General features: G+C 39.6%; 1 protein-coding gene across 1 annotated transcript; it reads right to left on the bottom strand.

Annotated features, from left to right (window-relative positions):
* Nucleotides 1–426: 426 nt before the first annotated feature.
* Nucleotides 427–24,860, bottom strand: FAN1 (FANCD2 and FANCI associated nuclease 1). Its single transcript, XM_076348342.1, has 14 exons — nt 24,796–24,860; nt 22,585–24,018; nt 17,241–17,381; nt 16,019–16,214; nt 13,487–13,720; nt 12,844–12,975; nt 11,563–11,671; nt 10,702–10,821; nt 8,189–8,353; nt 7,027–7,195; nt 4,798–4,901; nt 2,004–2,198; nt 1,507–1,635; nt 427–665 (listed from the first exon to the last, which is right to left on the bottom strand). The coding sequence occupies exons 2-14, from the start codon at nt 23,885–23,887 to the stop codon at nt 528–530; spliced, it is 3,135 nt and encodes a 1,044-aa protein (XP_076204457.1). The 5' UTR covers nt 23,888–24,018; nt 24,796–24,860; the 3' UTR covers nt 427–527.
* Between the last annotated feature and the right edge of the window lie 263 nt (nt 24,861–25,123).

Below are 25,123 nucleotides of genomic sequence, written 5' to 3'. Positions count from 1 at the left end.
GTTGACGAGCTGTATTTTTTTTATATTAAAGCGAAAAACTGAAATACGTAATATGAAGTGGGGAGAGTTAGAGAACCACGCTGGTCCTGACAATCCTGGAAAGGCACCAAACGTGCACCTTGTGAGGAAACGTGCACAACATCGTGAACTCGGGCTACACGGGCAACATGGAAATGATCAGGACTTGATGCACCACATTTTTTATTGTAGAGGATGTTCTCAGCTGGTACCAGTGTGATTGCAGCTGCTTCTGGGCAAAAACCCTGGATTACCTTTCATAGAATAAGTTATGAACTGTGTATAGAAGAGAAGGGCTTGCTTCTTTTGAACACAGTGACATACAGTAAATCATACTGACAGTCTTAAGCTGTTTTTTAGAATGTTTTGTGCTAAAAATAACTACAGTAACGTTCCAAGAAACCAGAATTTTAGAAGAAACTACTTTTAATAAGCAGCAGCCAGTACTGTGTGTCATGCCAGTTCCTTTAAAAACACCCAAGTTACCCACGTGATCAAGGCCTCTACTGTCAACTGAGGCGTTTACTCTTGCCTCCGACGGCTTGCACGTGACAAACTTCCACTGTGGCACCCAGCTTCTTCAGTTCACTCAGCCAGACTATCTGCTTGTGGGACAGGCGATCCTTGGGACCTTTCACTTCCACCAGCTACAAAGAAATGTGGATGATTAGTAGTGTGCCTGGGGAGGAACGGAAAGATCATTAGCTCCCACAGACGAATGTAAGTATTCTTTTATGGCTGTTGTGTGCAACAGAAGTAATAGAGATTTAGCACAACGGAAGGCCCAGGGGGTGCTAAATTATTAACCCATGTTCCAAAGTTTAAGAGAATGAAATATGATATCGTAAATATCCACCAAAACACAGACGGAGGCACTGGTGAATGAAGATACCACATACTCAAAAATCGATCGTCTGCAACCTCACCTGTTCCAGCTGATACTGAGAGCAACTTATTCAGGTGTTCTAGAGAACTGATTTCTGCTATCCAGCTGTGTTTTATAAAAGTGTAACAAGTTGCTCCAGCAGCTGAGATGTCCAGTAGTCTTCTAGTACCTATTCCACTACCATGCAAGACACAAACCATGATTGTTTACTCAATTTTTGTAGCGGAGACATAGTTGTTGTAGTCTCATATATTCAAGTTTTTGTGTAAGTGGTGACATTAGCACCCCTTGCTAACAACAGTCAGAATGTGTATGATTGATTGCTAACAGCTGCTTTACAGTAATTTTAATTGAAGACCTACTCTGCAACAATACCTAGCCACCTCTTGCTGTTTCTCATTACGCCCGTTAAAGCTACAGCAAAATGTGATGAAATACCAGGTAAACAATCACCCACTACTTGCCATAGCCGCTGGGCAGATGAGCAGCAGGTTTAACTTCACCACAACAGGAAAATACAGTTTGTACGGGCTGACAACTGGGAGGCTTTATACCTAAGGGTAAGATCAGCTGAGCGCTATTTCCATGATCTCCCAATATACCTTAAAGTGATTAGTGTGAGTACGCCACACGACCAGGTCAGGAAGTCCCCCTCTGCAATGGCGTAGATCTTTGGAAAGTTGCCTAAAAACACCGCTCAGAAACATTCCTCCAAGGCAAGAGACAAGGCTCTGTAAGAGAAGTTTTGGTAGTCGGCTTTTTTTTTAAATGCCATTTCCCAGCTCTCACAGCAATACTCTATGGCCCCATGGCTTTTAGTTTAGTCACGTGTAACAAGAAACTTTAGATGTTATCTACAGCAATTTCCCTGCTGTGTTCCCAACTACTGTTGCAGGAAAAGTGACCCTATCAGAAAAGATAACAGTACTTGGGATTAGGGAGAATTGTGCTCAAGTCCCCACTCAATTCCTCCCTCCCACCACTCACCACCCGTCTTGGCTCAGTGCCTCAGTACAAACTGCGAGCACACTACGGCCATGTGTGACTTAACGGCAAGCCTAATCAGAGGGCGTGTCCATTCTGGACAACAGTTACTTACCTGAACTTGCTGGAGGGAAACAAAACGCCCCCAGCTAACTAGTGCTGCTGCTTTTCCCTCCTGAGCGGTCCAGATGTCAGCGATCAGCTTTGCCAGTGTCTCTGAGGAAGCTGTATGAAGCTGCTGGAGTCTGGCCTCAATGACATCCCTCCTGTTCTCATAGAAGCTGTCAGTGTATAAATCCAGGGGGAACGTCTGTATAAAAAGGTAAATACAGCTCTGAGGAGCTACCAGCAAAGCAGCGATTCCAAGAACGACAATGCCCTACTTCATATTTTTCTTATCTCAACTACAAAGTCACTCAAACACTGAGTCGATTTAACTTGAACGTGTCCATCACATAAACCTTTATTAAATGGGAAAAGATTTGCACGTATTTTAACACCCAATGCCAGTGCAACAAACGCTGGCCACATCTTAGCCTGTGCTCTGTTGGTTTCTGACCTCTACACAGAGGTTTCTTTTAACAGACGACAAAGAGCTAGCTGCTCGCCTAACTCTCTGAGCAGTAGTATTCTAGTCAGGACTTGGAATCGGTCTCAAGACTGCTCAGCTACAGTGAACAGTTAGTGGTGGGAAGAACAAAGCAGTGATGAAACTGCCACCTAAAAGCAGAAAGCCTTATGCATAGCGCTGAACCCATTAGTGCATAAAGTCACTGCACCAATTACTCAATTTTGACCACGGCTGAAAAAGGCTATCACATAGTAGCTGAGTGCCATTCTAGCTTTTCAAAATCAAAGGCAGAGCACAGAAAAAAAATGGCAAATTTCAGCCTTACACAAACTGCTGCCACAGCTAATCCCACAAAAATACAGCCTAGGAATGACTGAGAGAATCAGGTGCGAGCTTTCGGCTCATCCTTGTTCATGCCTGAGGCTCATGATAGCTTTGCTCTGCATTAATAAGTAAAATCTAGTTTTAAAAAAAAAAAAAAATTTTGCAAATGAGCTGTAAATACTGAGCTTGTTATAAACATACAAGGTTTTTTTTTTTTTCTTTTTTTTTAAGTAGGCATAATCTGCATATAAGATTATATAAAAGAAAATGTATTTAGAAAGGCAAGATCTAGGGTAAATGGTAGTTTGCATTGACAAAGAATACCTGCTTTTAACACGTGACATTCATACAATTACGGCATTTTACAAGAACAGCAGATACGCCACAAGAAGAGTTATTACCAGTATTCATATGCCCTTTGGAGCTACAGCAGTCCCCTTCCTGGCCTGCCTATGAGCCTGCAAGTGCCTTCAAGTCCCCCCCTCAAGATTCCAAAGCAAGAAGGACAACCATATCTCAGTTCTTTCTGCAAGCAGTATTCAACCCAAACTTTGTCAGATGAATACAAGAATCAAGTAGTAAAAGACATTTCAAAGACTAGCCATTACTCTGTAGTAAGTTCCCTCTTTTCATCATTGAGTACTCTCCAAGGATATGACCGAGAACATACATACTTATAATCAAGTGCTCATGGCTTAAGAAATTATTTCAAGACATGACTGTGTACAGACTCATAATCCATGTCAACATAAAATAAAAAAACCAGGTTACACTTCAGATTAGTGCGACTCATATTCATAGTTTTGAGTTTAGTCCTATTGGCCTAATAAATAATTGTACTGTTTGAGTCTCTAGATTTTCACATCCTTTGCTTAAGGGACTATGTAAGGATGGCCTTGAGGGAATGTATCATCTCCCTCTCTGCCAATTAAAAAGAGATATTTGTAGTGGTCACTAGTTAGGGAGACAGCCATCTCCAGAACCACCAGGTGGTTTTCGACTCAGCCACAAGCCTTTCTACTTCATACTGGTGAGGAAAAATAAAGAAAACAGGATGGGGGGGTGGGGTGGGGGTGGGGGAGAAAAGACAAGAAAAAAACCTGCATGTTCCACCTCTAAAATAAGAAGAAATTTCTACCTAGGATATCGCATACTGATATAAACCTGTAATTTCTTACAGTACAAATAAATCCAGTTAAGGAAGAGGATGGCACTGGCTGGTCTACCTCTTGGCCAGGGTTCCAATTAGAAGCAGTGGGTGAAGGTGGAAGAAAGAAGACAATTGTCCAGCCTTTTTTTTAGTTCTACAACATTTGAGATGGCTTTTTAGGGTTTTCTTAGCAAATGTCACTAAAAGTGATCAAGTTTTCTAATTGCAATTATTAAAACTGCTTCTAGCTGTAATTTGTAGGACGTAAAGCATTTAGCTAAAAGCCACAAGTTCACCGGGAATCATTAATCTTAGGGTGTGGCGGGGAGTTGTTGTTGGGGGGGTGCAGTGTTGTTTGCTTGTTTCTTTCTTTGACAAAAAAGAAGGATGATTCCAAGAGCATAACCACGTTGGGGCGGTGCAGGTGGGGGTGTTAACAAACCTGAGTTTAACAATGTGACTCCCCTTTAAAGGCTACTGAAAAGAAATAGACTTTTTTTTTCCTTTGTAATGGAATGTGTCCTCTTCAAATGAGAGGAACACGGCTATGGTGTAGCAGTATTCTTCCACTGACTATAAAGGAAACTTTGACCAGTGAGTTCAGATACAGGACATACGTATTTAGCCAGATGAATACCACCCTATCTGACAGTCAATCCAGACTTACATAGCAATTAGTTACCGAGGAGCCCTTTAGTAACAAGCCCAATATAACAAATAATAAAATCAAGCAAACACCAAGATCTGTCTGGAAAGTCCCTCAGACTAAAATGTTAATCTAATCCCGAGTAAGATTTTTAACATGGTTACAGAGTCTACAGCAACGGGCAAAACAATTAACTAAAGGAAGCCTTTCAATACTACCTGATAGGAATTTCTGAAAACGTCAGGTATGTCATCCATGAAAATGATATCCCACATTAGAATACCATACAGCGTAATAAATGTTGAGCCTTCCCCATGAATACCTAAAGGGCAAAATTTAATAAAAATAATTGAAACATTAATTTCTACAGCAATCTCATACGAAGAGGTACTAAATCATCATGATCCAAAACAGAAACATGGTTCAGGTTTATGCACAGCTGAAGTCAGTATACATTACATTACAGCATCGAGTTGTAAATGCAGTTTATTACTTCCACAATTTGCTAATGCTTTCGATTTCCAGGCTAGTGGCCTTCATTTACAGCAGAGGATTAAATTACTATGCCCTGACATGAATAAGGTTTACTGTTCTAACTTTAACAATTTTTAATACACAAAATTTTTAAATTTTTACACTAAAAAGTAACATATTAATAACAAAATGTTTACATATATGAAAATGTTTTATAGTATACATATACACTTACATGTATACATACATATATGTGTATGGAGCTATACATAGACGTATACATGTATGCATATATATGTATACATACGTATGCTGCAAAAGGCAATCACTCACCACCAGATCAATGCCCAGGCAGTATACTAAAAATGTAATACATTAATAACAAAATGTTTGTATATATATAAAACCTTTTCTATTACATTTACATATGCACGTACATGTATATATACACATATACACACAGATACACATACACATGTATGTATACATGTACATATACATGTAATATAAACAATTTTTAATATATATCCCCTATATATGGGATATATACATATCCATATGTATATATGTTCATACATGTACGTGTTCATACACATGTATGTGTATGAACATATATACGTATGTGAACATAGGAAGACACATCTATCTATCTATCTATAGATAGACAGATAGATAGATGACCATCAGGAAACACTTTTTCACTGTGAGGGTGACCGAGCACTGGCACAGGCTGCCCAGAGAAGTTGTGGAGTCTCCATCCTTGCGGATATTCAAAAGCTGGACATGGTCCTGGGCAATTGGCTCTAGGTGGCCCTGCTTGAGCACGGGGGTTGGACAGGGTGACCTCCAGAGCTCCCTGCCAACCTCAACCATTCTGTGATGTATATTCTGTTATTAGTCTGTTAGTGCAATATATTATATATAATATGTAATGTTACATATAATACCTATAGATAACAGAATATATGCTATATGCTATTATATTATATGTAATATATAGTATGGGGCGGGGAGAGAGGGAGGGAGAGATCGCGCGAGCGCATGCATTAGTGTGTATATATAGTGCTGGCCTGGGCATTGTGTTCCATTAGGCCTACCACTAAATCACCCATGGCCATTGTGTGCTCAAAATCTGTACTGAGCCACTGAGCCAAGAAGACTGATTGTGAGTGGGTGGGAGTGAGGAATTGAGTGGGGACTTCAAGCACAATTCTCCCAAATTCTAAATACTGTCACCTTCCCATTTACCCTTTTCTAATATGGCCACTTCTCCTGCAACAGTATTTGGGAACATATCGATAATATAAAATTATATTAAAATACATATTTTATATAAAAATATAAATTTTATCTTAAAAAATAACCTGCCTACCTTTTTGTATTTTGCTTTTTTCCTGTAAAACAGTCCTATATATTCTTATTTGTCCATGGCTTTTCACAGCTCTTAAGTTGTAAAAATATATGAACAACTACTAACAGAGTTGAAAATCAAGCCTTTTCAAAAGAAGTTGCTAACTGTCTTGCTATGGTATATACTGTTTTCATGTCCATCTAGTACCAAAAATCAATGGAAGTTTACCTTTCCTTAATAACACTCCCTTAAATGACACTGCTAGCATTTTACCCCTAACAAATAAAATAGCTGTTCGCTGATAAGAAAGGCAAAAAGTGAGTGCTTTTTCTATGGAGATAAAGAAGAAACGTCGGGTTTTTTCCTAACACATTTCAAAACCACCTTAGGTATATGAAGGCAGCAAATAATCAAAGGCCAGGAAGTAGGTCAGGTGGAAAATGCATATTAGAGCATTTTGGTAAGGAAATTACATATCAGAGCCGTTTGGGAAGGAAACAGAATCAGACTAAAAACTGGTGTAATGGAATCAGCTAAAACTGGTCTATTAACTAAACTGCTTAGTAAATTGGTTCTTTACTCCCACGGTTATTTTACTGTACCAAAAATAAGTTACTGTTACCCTGATCAAAACCATTCTGCCTGTAATGAGTTAACGCCAGCTCCTCAACTGAGCACATGACTGTGGATACACTGAAGTCTTCGCCTCCTTCTTCATCACCAATATCCTCCATTAGAAATACGGATTTTCCCATTCCCATCTGAGGACACATCTTTCCTTTGATTGTAACCTGAACATATTAAAAGAACTAGTTACTTTCCAGCATCGCATTTAAAAAGCTTTAGCCTAGGTATTTGAATCTCTCCTAAAACACACATTCCTCCTTTTCAGTTTTCTTAAAATCAGAACTAGACTTGTTTCCAAAAATCAACTGAATAAAACTTAACCTGCCATTCCCTTGAAATCATTCTGTTTAGCTTTTATAAACTGGCAAATTTTTCAGGAAAAGAACGTCTAGCAAAAATGCTGGGCAGATGGGAATGCAGTCTTTCTATATGCGGGACCGGGAAGAAAGAATACAGGTAACTGAGGAGACTGATTCTGGACTGAGAAAAAGAAGGGCTGTAGGGAGATATGCAGTGACGAGGCCGAGAAAGAAAGTGAGGCTCTGCTCTGACTTTGCCCAGATACAATTATCTTTGCAATAGAAGGGAAAAGAATAAGCTAAAAAAAATCCATTCCAATATGATGCAAGCGCATCATATTGCGTATTTGCATAGTGCATATTTAGAGTGCATAACTCCCAAGGGTTACTAAAAAAACATTGCATTTTTTGAGCCATTAATCTAAAGCTGACAGCATGCTAAGGTTACTATTACTTTTCCTTACACGCAGAATGCTCGGCATGAAGACACCAGAGGCAATGCACTGATTTGATCCGACTCTTCAGACAGAAAGGTTCTGAGAGTGTTGCTGCTAAATTAGTGGAGTTTATAGCTGATCAGATTCGTAACGCATATTCAGTAAAGCAATGCAAATTAAATCAGTGTACAGCTGACTACCTTCAGCTAAGAAGCTGACCATTTATTAAATAAGTAGAAATATTTGTTTACAAGAGGCTTTTGTTTTAGAAACACATTTGTATTCATTTTCCTGCAGCACAAATAAGTCAGAGGCTGGTGCACAGCACGTAACAACAGTCTCCCAGACTATTTTTTCTTGTCAGAAGAAAAAAGACCTCATGAGTTGTTATTTCTCAGAAACCACCAGCAACTTCACTTACATGCGTCACATCCTCCACAGGTATGACTGGCAGATCATGCAACAGGCATCTGAACTGCTTGCAGCTTGGCGAGTCTCTGATTCGTAGGGCCCGCTGGTAGAGAGAGAGACGATGCCCAGTACGTACAAACGGGTCTGCCAGCCCATTTCTAATGCAGTCAATGGCCTAGCAAAGAGCAAGGTAACAAGCAATAATTCAGAAAGACCTAGGCACATCTGTCTCTTCTAAGCCCAAAAGACCAATTGATTTAAGGAACACAAAAACGTGAATGTAAAAACCAGCATATAAGACAAGGCCACCTTTCTTACTTATGTACTGAAGTTCTAACTAGTAAGTAATATTTTGCACTAGTAGGCCTCTGGATTCAAATTTGCACTAGTACAGTAAAAAGAAATTACTCTCCATTTGTACCGATCAATATAAAGTTAAGGAAGTATGAATTCTACATAAGTGACCAGAAAAAAGAGTTGGCTCTAAGGTAAATCAGTTTAATATTTTTAAGCCAGTTTCTTAACAGCACGTAATACGGAAACAGAAGGACCAGATCAGTTGTGCAAGAATGTACATACAGAACAAATTTTAGAGCAATGCACTACTGCACCGAAGAACATCCAGGGTTAAAAATGGACTCAAAAAATTAGTTCAAATCATGGTTCTGACATACTCTCTTTCTGTGACTTGAGGAAGGCACTTTGTCCTAATTTGTAAATAAGGAACTGAGACTAACTCTTCCTTTGTACGACTTCTAATTCCAAATCTGGAAAAAGCTTGATACGGGGGTATAAGATGCAGAAGAGACAACTGCAGACGCTTGACAGCCTATGATATTATTTCCTTTTAACAGACTTAGAGAATTAAAATGCAACACAAAATATGAGCATTTTAATCCCAATTCTCAGTAGCCTTAGTGAGGCAAGGAAGCAACACCAAGGGAAAAAAAAAAAGTCATTCTTTGCTTATTTTAAATAACTCCACAACTGCTACTGTTCCTGGACTTAAAACTTTTTTTTAGCTCTATTTTTCATTGCCAAATTAGTCAGGTATCTTAGGTGTGTTTAATTAGATTGGTCTTCTTTGTCTCTTAGTTAAAAGCTGATTTTCAGTCTGCCCATACTTCATTGTGACCTGAACAGTCCTACAGAGTTTCATTTTCAATCATTGACAGTATTTCTCCTTTGTATGTAACAGACAGGAAGAATGGACATAATCTCCTGTACTTATAAATCCTCAGACAGCAGCTGATACAACTAACACCTGCTGTTTCTTGCACGCAAAATTCATGGAACTGCATCTGAGCCCTAAAATGAGTTAAACAGTGGCTCCTACGCCTTGTGGCTCTTGAAAAGAAAGTCTGTGAAAAGCTGGTGCTGGCTCACAAGGAATTCAAAGGCACAACCTGTACTGCAGCTTGCAGTTTTCTCTGGTTCCTTTATATTCTGCTGCAGAAATCTTTCCAGAGGTGCCAGAAAGTTCTCCAGAGATTTACAATAAACCTTGCACATAATCCTTGCCATTCCCTCGTGGTTATTGTTCTCTCATTCGGCTACATGCCAGCTAATCACTTAGGAAACTCAAAGACCGCTCACCATGTACACAATGTTTCTAAAAGCCTGAACTGCATCATTCAGACTTGAGACTGGCAAGTTCACCCACTGCACAAATAATGTGTTTTGCTTGTACAAACACACCCTAGTGGTGTGTGTGTCCTACTGGAAGGGAAGAGGGAAGAGGGAAAAGTTTCAGCAAAAGCTAAGATTACCTCAAAACCTCTTCTCCCCTCCTCTGCCTTCTGAAGAGAATTAAACAGACCAGGACGAACAGAGCCTGTAATACACGCTATCTAAAATCATTAATATTATTCTTCACCAGTCTAAGGGTGGTCAGTTACAGTTTCTCCTGTAGGACCACAGAAATAGTTTAAATTTGTTGTTAAAGACTGATAACCCTGCCAGAGCTGTGCACAAGTAACAGATTAGAAATGGGGCTGTCTACTGCTTACCCCTTACAATAGAAATCCCACACCAAAACTGGTCCAGATACAGAAGACAACCTTCTCCCCACTGGCAACAGTTAGCCAAGGACTTAATTATCTCAATTTTTTGTTTGAAAACATTAAAAAACTCCTTCCGTCATGTTTGTTTTTTTCATTCCAGATATGGCCTCATCATGACTCAGGTTCAGAAGCAGAAGTGTTTACTACAAGAAATTTCTCTGCTTCTCACGCGTTAGGCAAATTTGTAAGGCATAAGAGCAAGGAAGCTGCTGCCTGATAACTCCATACAATCCTTCATGCCAAACGATGTTCTTCTATGCAACAGAAACCAAGGATGAGGGTACGCTCAATATTCAATTTCTTAGGAGAAACTGGTTGCCTGACCTTGGGATTCCTACCAATATCTGCAATTTTAGGAGATCCTACCCCGCTGTTCTTTTCATAAGAAATATTTTTTAAAAATGTTTTCAGACAATGACTGCAGTGTTTCCAGCTTTACGGCACGCAGTTGTGAAAATACCTTCTTAGTGTTTTTCAAGTGCTGATGTAAATTCAGAGCTAGGCGATCCCACCATCGCCCTCTGCTGTCAGTACAATACACATCCTGAGACAGAAGAGTCTGCAGCTCCTGCACCGCTTCCTGCAGCAACAGGATTATATCTTTATTAATTCAGTTAGAAAACCAAGTTGAAGTTCCATTATATAATTAGCTTGTCACTTTCCATTCTAATTACTGGGTACTATAAAACTTCGTCTCTGCACAATTCAAACCCCGTTTTTATTCCAGCACCCAATGTATTCAGGTGCATGAGTATATCTTAAAAACTCTATTAGAATAGAGATATTTTTATGTAAACTTAAAGGTTAGCTGCCAAAAACACAGTATTTTTGTCCTTTCTGTATTCCCTATTGTATATGAAAAAGACCTGAATATTACTTGTTGCCTTTTTGCAGAGGCAAAGTCTTTTTCAGAATAAATCTGGTTTGCTTTAACTGTAAGTCAGAGGCCTTTGGAGATGTTAGCTCCTAAGGTGAAGAGGCAGGGATTTCAGAGAAGAAATTTCTTCCAAGATTATCTTATTTAAAAGCAACAACCAAATCTAGTGAAACACAGGTATCTTCAAATAACGCAACAACAATGTCTCAGCAACAGTCTTACGGTGTATTACATATGGTAAATCTCCAAAGTATAAGCAGAAACCAAAACAATTTAAAACTTTCTAAAGCAAGAAAAAAGGCTGTTTTTCCTTAAAAGTAACCAGTTAAGAGAACTGCAGCAAGTCCTGGCAAACATTATCACCATTTTCCAGCCACATCAGAAATGTAAATTGATGTACAATGCTACATTAAATACGTATTCCTATTCACTTCACCACTTTACCTCATACATGTGAAGTCTCTGCAAAATTTCAACACCCTGAGAAAGGATTCTTGTATACACCCAGCCAACTGTGAAATGTCGCAGATACTCAGGTAAAATTCTGTGATAGCTGAAAGATAAGAGCAGCTCAGATCAATTTAATGATGGCAATTTAAATTCTTAAACTCTCTTACTAAGAATACTTACACCTAAAGCATTTACAAAAAATAAATGCCTTATATATCAAACCTGAACTGAACTGAGTATCCCAGCTGCAACGTCAAGAACCAAAAGGTAAGAAAATAGTTTAGCTGAAGTAGCAGGTGCAAGCTGTGCTTGCACAGCATATTTTGGTTTCAACAGCAGTGGAATTATTAACTAATAATTAACTAATAATTTGTAAAGCAAACCAGTAAGTTTTACATCAGAAGCAAAACAATTTATTACATCATGTTTTGTTACTGCCAACTTGTTCTCCTAAGTCAGAAGGTTAACTTCAGAAACACAGCTGAACAAAAGAGAAAGGCTAGAACAGGAATTTCCTGCTATAAAAGAAGACTAAAATCTTTTGGATAGGCACCTCTATGCTTCAAGACAAAGTCTTTTGAATGTCTTATTGAAATGAAAATAGTTTTTTCCACTGTCTTCAGTGTGAAATGTTACAGACCTCCAAATGACCCTCTATGAATATTATTTTAAATCAGTTGCCGTGAAAATTAATATAATGTCAAACATAAGGCTTTAACTTTCGGTGTATCACTAAGCCAGAAAACAAAATAATTGAAAGAAAAATTGATGAAGGATGCTTCAAAAACAATACACGTTATTTCAGTTCTCAAATCTTTAGTAACGCTTCCTGAATGACACCCCCTTGGAAGTCTGAATAGATGAATAACCCAGTATGTTTTCCCATAACGTTTGCAACATTCTTTTGTTCACAGTGAATTTTAAATTCTGCTTATTGCTATTTGTCTAAAAGCCATAAAAACAAATTATGACAAGGGAAAAATAAGGCTCTTGTTCTCCTGCATTGGCACATAGAACAGAAACGTTTTAGCACTTTATGCATGCCTACCAATTCATTCCCAAGGTTTCATAAAAAAGGCCTTTTCATATAATCACTTAAAAACTAAACAACCAACCAGGAAGTTCAAAGCTTTCAAGAACATTAAATCTTATAAATTTATCAGGCTTCAATAATATCACTAGTCTATAAGCCTCTCTCAAAAGGAAAAGTACCGAAAGTAAGGTAATACACTTAATAGTTTCATATGAACACGAGGCTAGTTTCCAGTTTGCTACCTCAAAGAGGGGTGATTTTTCAGTTCGTTCCAGGTTTCTTTAGCACACATATATAGATGATTAGCTTCTTCCCAGTTCCCATTTACCATTGCAGTGGCTATATCATTTGACAGATGAGCAGCAGTTGCATACCTAAGGGAAAAAAACATAGTAACTGTATTAGGCTCAAAAAGCATTTATAGTTAAAAGAAATCAATTCCTCCATACAATACCTTTTAAAAACTCCCTTCCAGTCTCCAAAGACATTGAACCATGCAGCCAACTTTATTCTTAATCTTGTAGGATCAGCAGAGTTTACACTAGCAGGGTACTTTATGTTTAAAATTACTTATAAACTAGAGAATGTATTTTTTTGTTTTGTTCAGAGTCCATTCTAATAATCGTCACAGCAAATGAAGAAACAACTTTCATCAGCAGATGATCATGAAGCAAATAAATACGCTATTTTGGTTCAAAATGCAAGACACTGTGAATTACAAGTCCTACCTAAATACAAAAATGCATTTAAAATCATTGCAAAAGTGCACTTCTACCTATTTACACCTGGAGTTCTACATGATGAATTCTTATTTGCCTACACAAGTGCTGCAGTAAAGCTTTTCTAGAAATAAACAGGCTTCCAAACTGCCAAAGCTCCCCCTACCTGATAAGATCTTCTCTGTCCTGGAAGACCTGTGTTTTCCTATTTACAGTGTAACTGGGGAATACCATACGCCCCATGTTTACCATAAGGAGTGTGGAGAGCTGGCCTTGACCAGCACTACCAGCTTCTTCATCCTCTATTGACTCAGACAGTGAAAATAGCAGCAGAATTCGAGAAAAGACAGCCCGAGGGCCTTTACAGACCCTGACAGATTTTCCAGCCAGGTCCTTCACCCTGGAAGGACAAATAAAATGATTATAACAAATGGTTTTTACCATCACTTATAAAAATTCAAATACACGGAATGAAGTATGAGAATAATTTTGTTTTCAAGCCAATTAATGTGTAAACTTGATTTTCATTGAAAGAAGCAGCTTGAGAAACTGTGTAGTGCATGTAACCTCTAGTGAAAAGCCAAAGAAACGCATTAACTAATAAAAAGTTTAAGGCCCAAACTTAAAGCAGAATAGAATTGGAACTAACTGCCCTTTGGGTGCAGCCACTCCTGTTGCTATGCCAGGCAGTACCGAAAAGCAACAAGATGTGGTTTGCTGTTAGGGCAATGTTTACAGACCACAATTTGAGATCCCTTGTTTAGGGTATCATCTCCATTAGCACATCTTCATCCAGCCTTTTCATACAAGACAAGATTTCTGTTACTTGTCCACAGGACAGCACAGATTTAAAACAGGATTTTCTCTGATCTCATGGGGTAACTAGTATTTCAGCTGTCAACTACAGCGAAGAGCATTACATTCCCAAAGTTGATGTGGCTGAGCAAGTAACTATCAGCCTCTTTTCTTGGAGTAGAGAGTAAGCCAGCACCAAGGACTTTTTTGGAACGTAACTCATCTTCCCAGGTTCCTTTCCATTTCTTGAACACGTTTTTTTCTAGCCTTCCTTTGCATAGTGTAAGCCAGTATTCGGAAAACAATTTTGTTTCTGTTAGACGTATTTATACAAATTATGCATCATGCATCGTCATGTAGTTCAAATATCTAGCATCGAAGAGAAAAAATAAAATTTCAAGTGATACAAAATATTTTCATACTGAGGTTTTCTATACCTGGATTAGAATTAGGAAACAACCGCAACTCCTTAAATTAAAACATCCTTACTTATCACAAAGTCCCAACATCCTCTAACACAAGATAATCATGGCTGTGGCTATGATCACTTCACCTGTTTTCCTGCAGACCAGATGAAGTGCAATGCTACTGGAGACAATGACACCAGTGTGAAATACTGTTTTTAACAGAATGGGAACCACTAGAGCTCCTGTTGTATTTTGAAAACAACAAAGACCAAGTAAAACTATTTTAAAGAAGCTAACCGTACTATGCAAACCTCCCAGCTGCGAAGCTCTGCAAGCCCAGCACTAAGCTAGCATTAGGCCTCTCTTTTGGCATAAGGAAAGAAGACCTTACTGATTGACATAATAATAATTCTTCATGGACGGATGATTTTAAAGGTCTTCCAGTACTAGGCCCCTTTTAATACAAGGAATTTTGTGGAGAATCATGTGACAGATTTCAGGGGGGAGTATTTGTCCAATAAACATAGCTATGCAAAACTTGACAAAGCTTTGTATCTCTCTCATTTGAAAAAGAATACCACAGGAAAGACAAATTATGTCATTGAAGCAAACGCAGTACATACTGATGTCTGTCAGCTTTCTACCCAACCTGCATTTTGTACAGAAAGGATTCCACAATTACTGGGTTCAGACCCTAGTTCTCCAGCCTACTAGACAAGCAACCTTTGTTTATATGCATTATTATTCAAACAGTTACTTTTTGGTATTAGTTACTAAGAGAGGTAACTGCGTAAGAAAGCTTATAAACTCCAGAACTGACTTCTACCCTAGCACCAGTACCCTGGCTATTACTTCAGTTCATACTCCTAGACTTTTTGTGGATGCTCTAGCTACAGATCCAGCCCTAAACACCAAGAATGGTAATGCTGTAATCACTCCTATTAGGGCAGAACGACACCTTAAACCTGAATCTGGACTCCAGAAGACCTGGAAGTGAAGGGGATCTGATATACGCAGCTGTGATAGCCACAGTGAAAAAATTCACAGGACAGCAAGAACACTTTCTCAAGAAAACAATCTTTTCCCTTTAAAAATATTGCCAAAAAGGAGGCTCTATGCTAAAGTACAAAGTCAATCACAAAAAAAGACATTATTGCTCCCCTGTAATTCTACATCAGATGACCTTCCCTATGTCTTCCTAGATGTTTTTCTGCACCGATTTTGCTTTAAATAATTCAGAAATGTTTCTCTGTATAACTGAGTAACTTTGGAGATAGATAATCAAGCCCACAGCTGAAAAGCATGACATAGTTTAAAAAAAAAGTCTAATAGGGCAAATACCCTTCTGTTTGACCCACTGTGAATCAAAATTTAATGGTGCCCTTTTTTATTTAAAAAATTACTAAATACATTCCTCTCTTCAAAAGGCAGCTAGACTGAGTCCTTTGAAGCATAACTTACATTCACCTGCAAAATTTAACTATAAACAGAGTTACCTTTTTAAAATCACTGTCCCAATACCAGCCTGAGTCCTGCTGAAGACCGAACGTTGTTTTGCCAACCTCAGAAAATCATCCACAAGTTGCTGTTTCTGACCATTTGGGTTTGGCAAGTGAAAGATCTTTGCCAATGTTTTTAGCTCAGGGGCTGAAAGCAAATCCAAACCTTCACACAGGTCTTCCAGTTCAGATTCTAAAAGTAAAATGATCCACATATATTCATTATGTGCTATATATATACACTCAAGCAACAGCTCAAAGTACAGTACATTCATATAACCCAGTACTAATGATTTAGATTTTTCAAACGTATTATTGATGCTAGCTGGTTCAGCTTGAAATTCATTTTCTTCACAGGTCCAGTCTGAAGGAATAGGATAATCAGAAACTTCAAAACTTTGCAACTTCAAAACAAAAGCAAATATAAAGAAATTCTTCTGAGTTACAAAAAAATGCTGTTCAGAAAAACTTGTCTTCCTTATGATTAAAACTTTGCCCAATGCAAAAAAATGTGCTGCCAGGGAGCAGCAAGAGCAGAGCTGCTCGACAAGGGGGAATGAACCAGGAGTCAAAAGTGACCACAGCACTGACAGGGTCCTCACCAACCCTGCTGCAGTCCCACCGTAAATGAACAGAATGGGCAGAGCAAAAGTCCCGATAACAGATTCTACTGGCAGCCCCAGAAAAGGCATGATGATGAATCAGGTCCAGGGTCGATCCAAGAGATGAGCCGGACATAAGACTAGAGACCAGACTACAATTTACGTCTGAGATCCATCCACAGTACATGGCCACAGACAAGACTGGAAACAAACACCTGCAGCATTGGTTGGAGGTCCAGCCAGCCAGGGACGGACAAGGCCAGGGACAGGGTGCCTGCAAGACAGCTCAGGGCAGTACTGAAGGATATTAAGTAGAGCTCCTGGACCACTGCAGAGGCTGCGCAGGTCAGGCTCTGAGATGAGGCTGGTGAGGGCAACTAAGGCCTATTGTTGCACCTATAGCCCTGACATTTATTTAGCTCTCCCTGTTACCTAATTTGCACTAACTGCTTGTATTCTAATGCAACACCACACAACTCATCTACCTGAAACCTTTATTCTGCTCCTTTAATTCTCTTCTCAAGGCACAGACAAGCACATAGTGCATTAAACTCTAACATGACACAACTGCAGATTTTATTTGTAATATTTTGAACATTTACTAATGCTGGCCATACCTGTTTGCAGAAATCTGGCTTCAGCCAGTTCTTCAATTATTGGTGACAAATCCATACTTATCTCTCCATACTCTATTTTGTTCACCTTTAACCAGTTCAGCTTGCGTTGAAAAAGTCTCACATATAACTTCTGCCCACCAACTGCAAATTTTATTTAAAGCAGGGAAGGATAAAAAGAAAATTAAATTCTAAAACATAGTACTATGCATAATCACTACCTTACCTAGAAAAATTACTTTGATGAAGATATCCTCTAAAACACATTTTAAATCTGCCCATGTTCTACAAGCAGACTTGGTAAAATACCAGAACTTACCTTTCCAAGTAATTATTGCTCATTAGAATCTTTAAGTTTTGTAGGTAGAATATTATTACAATGTATTTTGTAGGTAATGAACATTGCTAAAATGCATCTTGGACATGCTTACCCTTTAAGAAAGAATTTGTTTTCCAGGAAAACACAACTTCATTTTTCAAACTCTGCATATCGTGATGTTAAATAGGTCTTTTTGCTTTCTTTAACACTCATTCAATAACCAACTATTTGATGTTGGGGAACAAAAGAAGCTGTAGTCTGACAGAATGATTTCATAATCACAGAATACCTCTCTGTGTAGCAGTCTTCAGATTCTTATTTTTCCAAAGATAAGTTTAATTCTACTAATATATCTACTGAAAACAAGGGGGAAAAAACGCCTATTGATTTGATTTTTATCAGGGAAGTGCTCTCTTAAAGTACCTTTTTAAAACACACTTAAAGTACTAACAATGCTGAAATTCAACAAAATATCTTATTAAATCTTAGCTGACAATAGTCTAGCTATTGTTACTACATTCAGCTCCCTTTTGAATACTTAATTCATCCCTCATTAACTTCTAATTTTTTTATCCCTGTCTGCTGCTGCTTAACTGAAACTGATCATTAATAAAAACAGACACTGAAACACTACCAGACCTCGATATACTTAGGAAATGGCAGTTAACTTTTACATGCTTATTTAACTCTTCTCCTGTCCTTAAAAAGACTTGTTCAGCCTTTTTTTTTAATAGAATGTTTCCAGGATCAATTCACTGAGAGAACTACATTCAGAGGCATAAGCCTGTCATTTTCTCTGTGGGGTTTTAACTTCAACTTTGAAGTCTGTCTCCAGTTTTTACAGCTCTGGAAAATGGAAAGAGGTGGAGTAACACATGACCATCCTTTCTGCAGACCACGGAAACTGACCAAACTAGGGCTGCAATTCAGTAAAGGCATGTGAGGACTGCTTTCTCTCTACAGGATTTGAATGACAAACAGAAGAATAAAATGGTATCGCGCAAGTATAATTGCTTCTTAAGCGTCCTGTTCTGCAGTACATTACCTTTGAATGTTTGGGGGATTTTTTTTTCTTTTGTAGTTCTTAAGAAAGTTTCAGGTGTATCACTGAAATAAAAAAATTGCTCTAAGTTGAAATATTATCAGCAAAAAGATGCAGATGTTAGAAAAGTTCACCTTCTATGAGTCATTAAACGCAACAGAAAAAAAATACATTATTTTTTCTTGTTCAGTTTTCTGTACCTCAGTTCCACTGGTGACTATAAATCAGTTTCTCAGATACGATTTTTCTGTTGTATAAAAGTTGGAAGGAGGATTTCACAAAGTGTATTAAGTAGTGTCACTAGAACTATGTGCTTGCATATAAGTTCTTCCAACTGCAACATGTGGTGAAACATGGAGAATACAAAAAATATTTTTTTAATATTACACCTAAGTTCAGACAGATCTCATCTTGAGCACAAAGCCTGACATTGCAGTGCAGATTACTTGTTATGGATACACCTCTGCTTTTCCCTACTTTTATTTACTGTTTCCAGTACTGAAAAAATTGTCAGTGCTCTACATCCAACGTAAAGGCCATCCACTTTTGAGAAAACTGGGCAGGAAGGAAGGAAGGATTGCTTCAAATTTAATCCTTTTAAAAATATCATTCCTTTCATAATAAGCATTAGAGACAACTCACTGAAGAATGGTAGACATTTTAGCAGAAAATAATGAAATACTGGAGAATACCTATGTTCAAGCAACTTTATAGTATTAAGCACGTGTGTGGGTTTTTTTGTGTTATGATACCTGTAAAGACAACACTTCCTTGGGTAGAAACTTCTAATGTGGAACAGATAACCCATCTACCTGAACTTTTAAAGTATTCTGTCTAAGATTTCTTGAAAGTAAAGATATCCATCTCTCATTTGTCCAGAATTCATTATCTGTTCACTTAATGCTATCCGACCACTTCTCATAGCTGGAATCATTGCATTTTTCCTACCCTGCAAAGAGAGATTGTTTTATTTGTGACGCTAGCAGTCAGTGCAGACATGGATTTATCAGCACCACTTTGCAATAATTCTTTCTGTATTCTGAACACCTGTGAGAGGGGAATACTGCAATCACACTACTGAAAGAGAAACAAGCACTTCCTTTATTTAACAGAACAAGTTGCTATTACTGATCAGTGTTGTACTCATCCAGAGAAGGGAATGTGGAAATAAGGAAGCTGTATCTTGAACATCTCTTTTAGTATTTGTCAAAGTAGCCAAAGCCTGCATCCACTAATGACCGAACTGTAAGTTTATTCCTAGATCTTCTTTGGATGTAAATGATACGCATCTACTGCTTGCCTCAGAGAGCCAATAACAAGTTTTGTTGCTTACATTCCATTCTTTCTTTATATATTCCTGTTTTAGCTATCACAACATAAACAAGGCATTATCAAGCTCCAAGATGTCACTGTATACACATTTAGCCGGAGAAAGTTAACTATTTTAATATTCTTATGGCCTTGAGTGCACCAATAGGCTCTGCAACCCCACCCCAGCCCCCGCAGGTTTGGCTATTTGTGTTCAAGGTCAGCTCTGACACAGTGCAGCTGTGTAAGCTGGGCTCAGGCTGCTGGGAAGAGCTGTGTGAGGCTTTGTCAAGGCCTCCCCCCATTCGCTCGGGAGCTGTATTTAAGCTCAGGCTGGTGGCCTGCACTTTTGCTTAAGCTCTGCTGTGGCGTGCTAGTGCCTAGGCAGCCATCTTGTTACTTGGCTTCACCTTGCACTTGCCTCGTCACTATGGACTCGCCTGAAGACCTGCCACCACTGGAGCATGGCTGACCGCAGTACTGGCACCGGATCCACTCTGCTCTTCTTCTTTGGGCAAAGTGGGCTTGTGCCCCTTGTAGGTGAGGAGAGGATCTGTCCCCTGCCTGCCCTGCTGTCCCCTTTGGCTCCTGGCTCATCTTCCCATGCAGAGCAGTCTGCTTTTGCTGCTCCCTGACAAATACAGTTCTATGTTATGATCTCATCTTACAATATTCTCATAACTTGTGTTAGTACTATTCTTTAATTTTTTTAAATGTTTGGTGTTACTGCATAGTTGTAATTATTACAATATAATCTGTAAGAGCTTAACTGTGACCAGGTAACCACTGCAGAAATGCCTGTGTAAGTTTAGAGCCCTACTTCTTCCTCTGGAGTTTCTTCACCTTTTTAGCAACTATCTCTTAAGGTGGTTTGAGTCAGCTCAGCTGATTTTTCCACTACGGCAAACGAAGAATGTTCATATGGTCCTTTCTAGCTGCTAAATTTTGGAAGCAGATCTTAAGTCAAAAATGACATTTCTGAAATTGTTCCACCACAGTTTAAGTACTTCCTAGAGAAACAGATATGCACTCATTCAACTTTTTTAAAGAACTGAGATTGTGAACTACTTATCAGGGCTATATTTCTTCCTAAAAAGTTCAAGCCAACACTTGTCTATTTTTGTCACTCAGTATCCTGTATTAAAAACCTTGTGATGCCAATACACTAACCTAACCTCATTCTATTATTCTCCACATCCATACAAGTTATTAGAAAAACACTTACTGAAAGTCTCCTCTGTTGGCCTTGGAAAAAATTCACATTATTGCTAATCACAAGTCATGACTTTGATATTCTCTTTTGTAATGTCCTGTAGTGTCAATCCACAGTATTGTTTGGAACTTCATAGAAACCAACATTAAGGGACTAAGTGCTCTGAACAGCTAGGACAGTTTTCTTCCACTTTGCAATGGGGAAACAGTCTAAAGACTGTTGTACACAGGTGCAGAAAAAATGAATATAATCTACAGAGAGGGAAGACCAAAATACACAACAGTTTCACACAGGGAAATACTATTCTTTAGTGTGATAAACTTTACAGCCTGCTAGTTAAGCCAAACTCAATGAATATAATATATTAAGTGCAGCCTGCTTCTGATTTTTTTTTTTTATTTTTACCAGCAGGTATGTATGCAACTGTCACTTTCTTATGTTCAGCTCAGATGCATGAACTGAGCTCATATGAGCATATATCTAAAATACTTTGTCAGGCAACTGTATATTACCATAGTAGCTTAAAACAATATAAATGGTTATGCCTACAATACTCTGAGATACAAATTTTCTTGTATAAGTTGTCATAAGCTTATTTCCATTTTGATGCTCCAAGTTTGCAGCTCAAGTGCTGGTAAAACTACTCTTAATTACAGTTCAAGACACGTTATAAACATAGATAAAAATTTGGAGGGTTAGTTTTAACTTGCATCACTTCTGCCATGCTTTTACTGTAAAACTTATGTGAGTATAGGAATCAGACATGTCTGCTTTGAATCTTGTCTAAATGTGGAGGGCTTACATCTCCAACATACTGGTCCCACTGAAATTAATGAGAGTTAAAAGTACTAAGCAACCTACAAGAAAATGACTGTTTAATTAGTAACTGGCATTCTAAACACTGACTAATAATCATAGGGGTAACCATGGATTCACACCAAGCATGGAAGTAATCTGTAAAAGTGCTGAATCAAAGCTCACAAATGCCACTTCAGAAGTATTTTTTTCAAGGTCTGTGTATCCAGCACAGGCCTCTTCATAACCCCATTTTGTAGAATTCCCACACATAATAATCATCAAAAGCTTGGTGTTAATTGATACTCTCTTTCTGTGCTACGAGTTTCCTTCCTTGGAAACATGTTTAAATGCAGCAGCAAGTTGACTTAAGATTCTAAAAAATAGTATTAAAACAGTAAAAAAAGTATTCCAAAAAACCAAATATACATAATCATTCTCTCCTTATTTCTTATAAGTCTCCACTATTTATAACCTTCCATTAAAGCAACATTAAGAAAGTTTACCTACAAGAAGCCACGGAGAGACACATCTGAGAAAAAGGAGCTTCTTCGCTTAAGGAATTTATCAAGTTAAATTGCCCATTGGTATAACACTCTTCAGATAAAACTATGTAACAGTTCTTGCTACAAGAGGTAATGTGACAATATATTAAAAAAAAAAAAGATACCTGATAATTTGCAGAACTTGGTTATAATGTTCCTATCTTGCTCATCAAAGAGTCTGACATCATCTTCATTCTCCAAGACTGCTCGCAGCACCACTAAAAAATTCTGGAGGTAATATGGGTGACCAGGAGAGCTGGGCACAGAGCTAACCTCATTTATTTTGTCTAAAATGTCCCCAATGGAATTTTGAAATTCTACCTTTTCCACAGTTTCTGACAAAGTATGATTAATCTCATCTTTAAAGTCTTCATGAACTTCCACAGGAAGTACCTGTACATCACCCTTGCTAAAGCAATTTTGTGTACCACAGTTCACTTCTGTCTTCGAAGAAGGAACAACCTGAATGCGAGGCTGAGCCTTGACTTCCAAACTATCGGCCAGCTCTGCTGAAGTATCAATGGCTAGATGTGTTTCAAATTTCTCAGGACTAAGTATCACACCTTCAGACCTGCTTTCTGTTTTGGTGCTCCTTGTACCAATTGGTAACCTTTTGCCATTAATGCTATCAGCTGGTAATGGTACCTGAACAATATCTACAAGGTCTTCTCCGTTACATTTTTTTATTTCTTCTTGAAATTCAGGTTCCTTCTTTGAAAAATTTTGTTCCTGGTGCTCTCTCTGAGCAAGCTGATTTTCTTTCTGAGAACTATGCCCAGCATAAATCTCATCATCATCCAGTGCTGCAGCACTTTTGCACATATTGTGAACAGCTGGAGGTGAAGAGTCGATCTCTTTATACAGGATTTGTTTTCCTCCCTGGATATGTCGTCTTCTGGACAGTTTAGATGACAAGCTTCCCAAAGAGACTATTCTAATTGTTTGAGCCTGTGGTTCATTGTTAACACTACAGACTGAACTATTATTGCTAAAATAAGGACTAATCCGTTGTACTGCACTCCCTTCTGTTTTCAATAAACTGCTTTTGGAAGGACTTGTTTCTAGATTTAAGAGGTTTTTTGAAAAATATAAGCTGGAATTATTGTTCACATTTGCAGCTGGGGGACTCTCATTCCTAAAAGCGTTGAGTGTTGAATCAATGATGCCAATCTCACCATGGTTTCTCTGACATGTTTCATCCATGTGCTCATTTATTCTGTATCTTGGCACCATTTGCCCACACGTGGGACAGGTAATTTTGGCAGGGGGAACATTGTTAAAAAAGGAAATAATAGAGGAGGATGCTGAAGGTATAGATGGTGTCCCTTCACCTTCCACACTTTTTGTTGTTCCTTTTTTTTTCTTATTTTTACTGAGTGACAAACTTATTCGGGATCTTTTAATTTCTGAAGACCTAGCTTCTGCCATTGCAAAACTTCAAAGCATTTACATGGCACAGGCAACTTCATTCAGGCCATATTTCCTTATTCTGCAATGCATAAAAGAAAAAAAGGACTTTTCTTGGCTTTGCATTTTCCATCTGTAATTCTCTGACGTGCCTTCAAGAGAAAAAAAAAAAGATACTGAAAGATCTTCTAAAGTACCAAATGCAACCACAATGAATGGGGAGAAGAAAAAAAATAAAACCCTAAAAGTGGAAAAATCAAGCAATCCTGAACTGCTACAAGGCAACTGTCCCTTCACCTGCTCGCTAGGCAGGCAGGCCGTGATGTCGTGCTGAGCGCCGCGGCTGGCTTCACGGGAATGGTTTAGAAGATGGAAACACTACTGCGCACTTTGACTATTTAAACGCCACGTTCACTTGCTGATGTAAATGAAAACTTGAGATAAAACTCAACGTGAGGACATAGTCAAGTCCTCTAATTGTTGTGGTTACCCCGTTCGCCATGTATAGGCACGCTGCTTTTCGGTGCCGACCATCCCCCTCCGCAGAGCGCGCGTACCGAGACGGGCGCAGCGTCTCGCAGCGCACTTGATCGCCCTTGTGGCGCTGCGGGAAGGCCGAGGGCGTCGCGCCGGCCGGGCCGTGCTCTCCCGGGCCCGTTCCGAGCAGGCCACGCCGCTCCGGGCGGCGCAGCGGCAGGGGAGCCCTCGATGCGTTCCCGACGTGGGCGGCGGCGCCTCCGGCTCCTGAACCCACTTCTGCTACCGCCCGGCAGGCGAGAGGTGCCCGCCTCTCGCCTGCCCGCCCCCGCTGGCGCCGCTACCCCTCCCCGTCGACCGGCCGCCGCCTCCCCTCGCCTGGGCCGCGCGAGGGGCCCAACCGAAGCCCCCCCCCCCCCCGCAGCCCGCCCCGCCGGACCTTCCCCACGCACCGGCGCCGCAGCCGAGCGTCCCTCCGCCGCGGCCGGCCCGGGGGGGCGCCGTGAGGGGCCGCCGCGCGAGGCGCGCCGCTCGACGGCCGCGGCACCCGCGAAGGCCGCCCCCGGAGGCGGGGCCCCGCGCCCCGCGCGGCAGCGGGCCCCGCCCGGCAGCGGGCCCCGCCCCACGGCACGCCGCGGCCTGCCGCTCCTCCGCCCCCGCCCCCAGGCCAGCGCAATGCATCGCCGATGGCGGGTGGCAGGCCTGGGGAGCAGATTGCGGAGCCTGGGTACCGCACTCCGATCGAAACGTGCGAACTAAGAGCTGTTTATTTTGAACGTC

Source organism: Aptenodytes patagonicus, chromosome 10 (genome assembly GCF_965638725.1).
Source record: "Aptenodytes patagonicus chromosome 10, bAptPat1.pri.cur, whole genome shotgun sequence".
In the NCBI taxonomy this organism is placed as follows: domain Eukaryota; kingdom Metazoa; phylum Chordata; class Aves; order Sphenisciformes; family Spheniscidae; genus Aptenodytes; species Aptenodytes patagonicus.
Note: the sequence above shows the minus strand (reverse complement) of the source record. Positions and strands in the feature narration are given on the sequence as shown.